Below are 9,050 nucleotides of genomic sequence, written 5' to 3' on the forward strand. Positions count from 1 at the left end.
GTGACGCTACCTAAAAAAAAAGGGTTTCGGATGGGGTTTTTATTCATTGGAGAATACCATTTATGAGTGGCATCCTGTCTTTGTTAGCTACCGGAGAACAGAAAAGAAAGAGTCTACATTTAAACCATGTGTTAAGAATAATATATAAGCAGATGAATTAACAACTTGCTATCGTGGTTACACTACACTTTCACAGATGGCTAACGAGGATCGAAAGATAACTGATGGAGTTATAGTCCACAGTCAGGCTTTGAAACTTTCATATAATTACAGACAAACGTTCAACACAAAGAGTGTTCCCTGATTCCACTGTTTACTGAGAGAAAGACAAGGCAAAAAGAAAAGAATAGTAGAAAATTAGACTGCGCAAAGCGGTAATAACAACAAGGAATCAATGTACAAAGAAACAGGTGTGAGCACGAATTCTCGCTTTTTCCATAAATTGATGATATATCATTATCATTTCTGCGTTCTGATAAGAGAAATCTGTATTACTGTTCGCTCGGGAACGCCATTTTGTGAGCTTCACACAGTATATTATCACATTTTTACATGTATGTCGTTTAGTATACTCCGTGTTAATTGTTAAGAAGAATTATTATCCTGATTTTGTGACAGAGATCTGCATATATAAGTACTCTAAGCCAACATATAACTTATCATTCGTTGCAGTTCTGCATAAGTTGTGTGAAACGACTTCGAACGGTCTACGAGCTAAACGTTCTTACCATCCTCTAAAACATAAGATTCAAACAGTCCCCGTACTCAATTTTATTTTTAATGTTTTCATGAGATTTTGAGTATATATACAACTGTCTGGATTCATCACAGAAATACTAAAGATTCCACAACTTAGATAACATTGACGTGAGGAGACAAATAACGACTTAACATCATCACACAACTCAAAACACAGTGACGCTGTGAGTCATTGGTTCATCAAGGATGTCTTCTAACTACGTTGAGTTGCGTGACATACGAGACTACATGTCAGAGGCCAGAAACAAGTCTATTATCAGCCACCACGTGAAGTGGTGCATTGACATTGCCCTCCTATTCATGTCTCTGCCTTTTCTTTCTATGTGTGGAATTCTCTTTAACATAACGAACGTTATTGTGTTCACCAAAACTGGACTTACAGATTGTGTCACTATAGCTGTTTTGTTCTTAGCCACCTCTGATTTTCTCCTTTGTTTTACCACTCTCTTCTATGTCTTTTCAAGCGTCACCAAAGCTGACACTTCTTACATACCTGGTTCCAACGGCCTATATAATTACTTGTTTTTCCTCTCTACGTGGACAAGGGCGATGTTTGTAGACACGTCCCTTTTCCTTACGGTGTTCGTGTCGTTAGAGCGCTGTTTGTGTGTCACCTGGCCTCTCAAGTTCAAAACTCTCTTCACAACCAAAAAAGCTGCTGCCATTTGTACAGCTATCACGTGTGGTACCATTGTGTCGTACATCCCAGTTCAACTTAGTCAAGGGATCCGAGAACAATATGACGTCACCACAAACAGAACACATCTGATGTTGTGGTATTCAGAGGATCGAAAAGAAATTATCAAGTATAGTAACTCATTTCACAGATTTTTCCTTCACAACGCGAGTCTGGCCTCAATCACTATCAGCGCTACTCTTATGGCAGTTCGCCTCCGGGCCTCAGCAGCTTTCAGACAGCGGGCAACGTCCGCGGAACCTGGAGACAAAAACAACATTAGAGCCTTGTCCAGAAAGGAGAGCCGAGTGGTCACCATGGTGTTTCTGATCGTTTTGGCCTGCGTCATTCTACTCTTACCCACTATGCTTTTTGTGAGCCTCAGGAGAGTATTTCCCGAACTGAGCCAACAGCCACGTTTTAAGAATGTCTTATCTACACTTGTGGACATCATGCTTATGTTCTCCACTCTCAACGCCAACGTCAACATCTTCATCTACTACAACTTTAACTCACGGTACAGACAGTACCTCCAACAGTACATGCATTGCCAGAAAATAGAAAGGAATAGCCAAACTGAAACAGCATTTTCTAGAGAAAGGAAAGTCTAGTGAAATCAAAAAGCGAAAAGAAGAGAAGCTTGTCTTGTTAAAGAGATACTATTTGTGCTCACACACACACACACACACACACACACACACACACACACACACACACACACCATAGCTGTGGTGAAGTTGTACTTTAGTTCGAAAGCCGCCAGTGCCCCGCATCTTGTAATCTGAACCCGGTCACGGGGTCACGTACCCACTGTTAAGTCCCGCTCACAGCGGCGGTACTTAATGTGAACATTTTAACAAAACCCCTAAAGGTGTACATTTTCGAATTAACATTGTAATAAAACCAAGGCCATGAAATTATAAAATTTCACCTAAAATACACACGAAATAGTCAAGTTTTAAAACTCACTTTGTTGCTTTTATGCATATTCCACGATTTTGGAGTAATTAAGGTTTATCAGTGTTCATAAGTCGCTGCCTTAGAATTACAAAGTTCTAAATGCGATCGATACCTAGTTTTGAGAAGTTTGACAACGGAGAGTTTCACTATAATATGACAAGCTTTTTTTCGAAAGCAATTTTTTTAATGTCTTGCAATTCTGATTTAGCGGATGCAGCATTTGGTTTCTGATCTCATGGTCTTAGTAACTCAAAACGGCCAAAAATGTCAGATATAACTTTGTAATTCTAAGGTAGCAAAGTGTCAACAATTTTTCTTTGCCGGTGGCAGGCTTGATATACGTTCTTGGCTTGAACAAAGGTGAAGGGACCTCTCACAACGTTCAACTTTATTACGTATCCCAGCTCCTCTTCTTCCTAGTTTAGCAGCTTAACGATGGATGATTTCACTGCTTTTTTTTACAACATAGCGCCAAAACCAAACCCATATAGTGTTTTGGAAGTTCTTTTTCAATAAAATGTTTCCTGTATAATGACAAATATATGTTCGTTTTCATGCATGTCTCGTCTATGTATGAAGTCTGTCTTTCGGCACAGGTTGTCTGCATGAAATTTGAATAATAGATATAAATAGAGCATTTGTTTTCAAATCCCTTTCGCTGCAAGCATTTCGCTTTTGGCAGCGCAATGCATACCTCAAGTAACTACATGTCCTTGTCATCTGGTCAACGCCAGAGTAGAGCACGCTTTGTGAGTCTGTAGGTGTGTGTAGGAGCCTGCGTCGAAGAACTGCCAGGTTTGGGCAGTGAAGGAGAAGATGTTCAACGGTTTCCTAGTGGGAGTTCCAGTCTCTGCAATGGGGTTCCCACATGACTAACTTAACGCCCATAATAATATTGTGTTATGTCCAAGTGATCCGGACTCTAGCGGGTTTTGATGACCTATAAAAGATCCATGTGAAACTGAATGACGAAAATGGTATATACCGTTTAAGGTATGAGGGTTCAAATTTAAAGATAAAGACTTCTCCCAAAATTACCAAAATGTAACCCTTTCCTTCCCCGCATCCCTCTCTTGTCTTCAGCTTGCATTCTTCCGTCGCATCGGAGAAAACGTGAGCAAAAAGAACTCTGCAATTAGAAGGACCGGTGCAGTTGTATAACCAAATCAGGCTAAAGCCTACTCTAAAAAATTAGTAGAGGGAACCAGTTTGTACAAATATTAACGAGAAAAACAATTTAGCAGCATGGTTGACAATGACATGAGTCTTGCATGCTAAAAATCTTGCTTGAACTGAGAAAAACAAATATCTATTTTCATTTAGGGAGCGAACAAGGAAACAGGATTATTGTGGGTATGTAAGTTTGTGTGTGTGTGTGTGTGTGTGTGTGTGTGTGTGTGTGTGTGTGTGTGTGTGTGTGTGTTTGAAGGTGAATGAGGGGGGCGGAGGGGGAAACATATGATTGGCAAGCTGTCAACATTTTCTAAGCCCAGAAAGCAAAATGTTACTGGTTCTTTTTTTCACATTTAGAATTTGAATTTTGACAAAATATTTATTGAACACATTCGACTGATACCACAAATTGAGAAACAGTAATTCCGGGGGTTGTCAACATCGTGGACTTAGTACAATTGAACAGCTGGCCTACGATGTGAAAATGCTAGAAGTGGGAGCTGAATAAGGTTACGAAGGATTGGAGGGCGGATGAGTGGATCTACAACAAAGTTTTTCTTTCTATTAATTTTCCCCTTTAGCCTGGTTTCTAGGTAATACCTTGAAAGAGGCTAATACAAGCAGAACACAGAACCGGACTACTCTGTTAAAATGGGTATAAGAAGTATATAGGAGATGGTTCAGAAAGTGGAAACAACTGTGGCGCTTACCACTTCTATTGGTGACTCCTATACAGATCTCCAAGATGTAACAGGATTGGCACAGCATCTTGTCGGTAGCTAATCATTATCCATTATCTCTTTATAGTTCGTGAGCTTGAGATACGCCCTGTATAAATATGTGATTCAGATGTACAAAACTTTGGAAAAAATGGCTAAGGTTTTTTTCCCAGAGATAAGCATGCTGTATATGGAATTTTATTTCATATGGCTACTAATAATAGTATCACAGTCAGTCATTTTTTTTCTTCAACAGCCATTTTCTCTGAACTGTGTTTTTCGTGGACAGAATGTCAGGAAAATCCTAAAATCTCGCTCACATATAGCCATAGAGACTTGAAATTTGGCACAGTGGTAACTTATGCATATTTCTAGGTGTAGGTTTTCTGTGTTTCTTTGTATGTGACAGGGGCATGAGCTTTTTTTATCAGGGTTTGTGTCTGTCTTTCTTGGGGGGGTGGGGGTGGGGTGGGGGTGGGGGGGGTGGAGGGTGTATTTTCAACGCTTTTTTACCTCCTCAAATTCAGTCAAGCTACATCTATAAAAACAACTAAATAAAAAAACCCAGTAGCCCTGTGTCCTAATTATAGGTCCTCCTTTTCATTCTTATCTCACAAAGTAAAATATCTTGACTAGTGTTTGGGATTGAGGAATTTAATTTGTGTTGATTTTCAAGATGGCCACCGTCCCCATGGCAATGAGTGATATAATATATCATTAATAACGCCCAACATCATTTCGTACCTTGGCATTGAGTCTTACTATGATACATTCATTTATTTAGGTCAGTGAATAAAATTTCTTTAGCTCATGAGACCTCTACAAGTTGGATTCTGTTTTCAGGGAATGACGCACTTAGTGTACAAGAATAGGTGACTGTTCTAAAAATACCGATGTCCCCCCCAAAAAACTCAACTCAGTCCTGATTTAAAGACGTATTCAAACTCGATATGACAGCTCTGCACATCAACACAGACAGCCGGGTCGATGCCGCAGTGTCCTAGGCAAGCTGCAGGAACATGGCAGAAAAATTAAAGGAACCTGACCACCGCTGAAGAAAAGAGAACCAGTCGGAAAGGATGCACCCTTGAATCCCCACCTCCCCCTATTTTTGTACTGAACTCACGAAAGGTTTTGGCAATTTTGGAGCATGTGGAATTATTGGTTTCATCTAAAAGCTTGTTCATCTGTCTTGTTTTCAATGAAAAAATGTCCATTTATCTTATATAAAAAAATCGAGATATTTGATATTGAAGGAGCTGGTGGTTGCCTGGCTTCAGATGTAAAATTAGCGAGAAAATGACCGTCAAAACTTTGTGACTTCCAAAGCTTTAGAGTTCTTGAAAATTGCAAATTCACGTTTTTCCAATAAAATCCACTCAAAAATAGGTTTTTACATTGACATAAAAGGAGTTGTGGGAAAAAAAAATTGCTAATAAAGATCAATCGGGCAGGAAAAAATGTTTGTTTCTTCGCTTTCATTATTTTGATGATCGCCAGATGTCACCATGCTGCCTCACATATCAAATGTATGTGCCATCCTCAGACAAGTTTTGAATACAAGGCCAGAAATTTTGAATGTCCGTATGGCATGTATTCCGTGTCAATTCACTGGACGTTCGGTTCAAAGTTGCATTTCGACAGTTTGAAGGTTTGTGTGTTGTTTTTGTAAACTCTGTGTCTGTCAAAAAATGTCTTAGGAAATAATCGTGGAGGTTTAAGGGGGGAGGGATGGGTGGGTGCTGCACCCTGGAAATCCCGATTCGGGTCAAAATTATAGATTTAAAATGTAGGCATTTCGGGCTTCTTTACTTGTCTTACAACTATTCCATAGCATTAAAACTCCGTAAACCCTGATATTTTAACATACTTGGCGTGCCTAATACGCACCAATGACTCGAAAAGAAAATCTTTGGGTTAAAAAAAAATTATAGCCTTGTTTTCTCCAAACGCTGTTTTTCTGACATGCATGCAAAAAATCAAATCAAAACAACAATCTGAATAATAAGTGAGATATTCATTATGTAAATAAAATCCAATATGGCTGCCGTAAACATGGAATCGAAACTTTATTTCTAAAATTTGATTGTGGATTTTAAGACTCCTTACTATGCTTTTTTAAAACCGTCATTTTTTAAATTACCTGCGGATGAAGTGACTGAAGGAAATTTTATTACAAGTATGCAATTCTAAGGAAATAGTAAACGACAACACAGAAGTTCTCTACCTCTGCAACAACAAGTGCCTAGCGGTGTGGCGGCTTGTATGGATGTGGGTATGGCTTTTTGCAGAAACGTGGGAACTCAAACAGTTTTGGGCCCGGTGGAGCGACCTTGAAACTCTCTCAGTCAAATGTCAGGCTGTGATCGATGTGCGCAACGACCTCGTGGTATCGACAGCTCCTTACTATGCTTGTTTTAGGTGAGAAATTTGGTAAAATTTGATCTACTAATAAGCAAGATAGCCTACAGGTGTAACACCCCATGAAGTAGATGACGCCAATAGCAGCTATTTTAATGGGTGTTTTGTTTAACTTTGTACTTACACATGAGCAATGAACCGTCTTTCAATGTGCACTTTTTAAAATTATACCTAATTCACACATTGATCTCAATAAAATTTTCTATTAGCAATAGAATTAAGTACCTATGAAGACGTATAGATTTGGCTCCTAGTAGAACAATGACGCCTTTTCAGTTGCATTGTTCTCCTGAGGTGCGCCAATTATTTTGAAGGTTTTAAAATTCTGTATTGGTTTGTTCCAAAATGTATTTTCTACATTATCAAAGCGTAGACTGAAGAAAATAAAACCCCAGCTTGTCACACAATGCGATCTAAGTATATTTTCTGTTTATTAAACCATCTTTTGTTCCATAACTTTAAAAGAGATCAATACTGCTGTCAGCGCAGTCGTACAGCAAACATTTCAATATGAAAAGGCCAAGAATAAAGTCACCCTGAGTCTTGATAAAGGTTAAATTTACATATGACAGATGAAACAGATGAGCAGTATTGTAAGAGGTGACAAAATAACATGTGAAAACTAAAAGCGAAGACCGTTTTTTTGAGGACGTTTAATACTATGGTTCGCCAATTTCATGGCGGCATGATGTCAAGAGCAACCGTAATGTGTCTGAGCCATTTTGTGTGACAAATGGGATGTGTGCTGGTACGAATGCTTTTCAACATCATCTTCTCAGCGATGATGCAAGAAGCGTTCCGGAAGTCCCGTGCTGGCATTGATACTAGGTACAGACTGGACGGTTAAAGCCTTCAACTCTTGTGGACTGCAGGCAAAAAGAAAATTAGCGTATGCACGTAAGAACTTTTGACTTACAATAGGCAAAGCAATTACAGAAATTCTTTTGCAGCATGTTCCTGGTGATGCGAAGATCCTCCATACTAAAATGAAATAACAGCACTGAACAAATTTGATAGCTTGAAATATATTGGCAGTACGCTAGCTTTAAATGCCCACATCGATACAGAAATAGGTTTACGTATGAATAAAGCTAGTGCATCCTTTGGAAGACTGAGAGCAAGGGATGTGGCATTCTCACAGAGACAAATGGGAAAGTTTATATTGTGGTCCTCCTAAACCTGTTGTAGAGTGCCGAGATCTTGTCGATGTACAACCCCATGCTAAGAAATAACTACTTATGAAATGTGCCAGGAGAATTATTTTCATCAAATGGCAGTATAAAATACCAGACACCAAAGTTCTCAAAAGGGCAAATGACGAGAGTCTGTTTCTAAGCTTGAAAGGACTTAACTTTGCTGGGCTGACCATGTCGTAAGAATGCCCGGCTTTATAATCACTAAGGAAGAATTCAATTCTAAAGTATCCCCAGGGAAGCGTAAGGTTGGCATCCGAAAAATACCCGCTACTGGTACACCTTGGAAATGTCTCTGAAAGACTTCAAAATAAATACTGCAACATAGGAAGGCTTAGCCCCTGACAGAGCAGCTGGAAAGAAGCAGCAAATCACCAATAAGAAATGCTAAAACCAAGAGAGAAGCCCAAAAGCCACGTACATCCAAAATGAAAGTGAAGCTTATAATGTTCAAAATGTGGCAAAATGTTCCCGACTAGAATTGGTCTATTCGGCCACAGCAGAAGCCACAAGCCATTTTGATCTTAACCTTTAAGTTTTCTAATTCTTCTTTTTTGCTGGAGAAATATGCACTTCTGCAGATAAGATGTACATCGTCAGACATTGCTGGAAGAACCATTATTATCATTATTATTATCGTTAAGAAAACTATTCAAATATCCTTCAGCGATCTCCTGTACAACCACATATAATTGCGTGTCCGATCAACGACCTCTGGATGCGGTTGATATGGTTTCGAACTAATGGGAAAACTATACTAGACATAAAGTCAGTCCTTTTTCTGTACAGCTTTCTTTTCTTTGAGCGTTTGAATCAATATTTTGGAATGCTCCAGAGCATAAGTAGTGACTGAAAAAAAAACAACCAACAACAAAACAACAACAATCAACCAACCAACAAAAAACAACAAAGACAACAACAACAACAAAAACAACAACAGCGGCTAAACTAAATAAACAAAAAAGCAACAACAAAACAAACAGGAGAAATCAAAACATTACAAAAAAGTAAAATAAAATTGAAATAAAGTAAACAGTAAATTCAGTTTAAAGAAAGATTGTTAACAACTCCATTCTGAACTGGAACGGCATATTATAGTTATAGAGCCCCCAAAAAATCTGCTATAATTCCTCCATTTGGTAAAGTAAA

At 38.8% G+C, this 9,050-nt stretch overlaps 1 protein-coding gene across 1 annotated transcript; it reads left to right on the top strand.

The window, feature by feature from the left end:
* The first annotated feature begins 945 nt into the window (after window positions 1-945).
* Window positions 946-2,046, top strand: LOC101857735. Its single transcript, XM_005103644.1, has one exon. The coding sequence runs from the start codon at window positions 946-948 to the stop codon at window positions 2,044-2,046; it is 1,101 nt and encodes a 366-aa protein (XP_005103701.1).
* Window positions 2,047-9,050: the final 7,004 nt, after the last annotated feature.

The sequence above is a fragment of the Aplysia californica genome, unplaced genomic scaffold (genome assembly GCF_000002075.1).
Source record: "Aplysia californica isolate F4 #8 unplaced genomic scaffold, AplCal3.0 scaffold00383, whole genome shotgun sequence".
In the NCBI taxonomy this organism is placed as follows: domain Eukaryota; kingdom Metazoa; phylum Mollusca; class Gastropoda; order Aplysiida; family Aplysiidae; genus Aplysia; species Aplysia californica.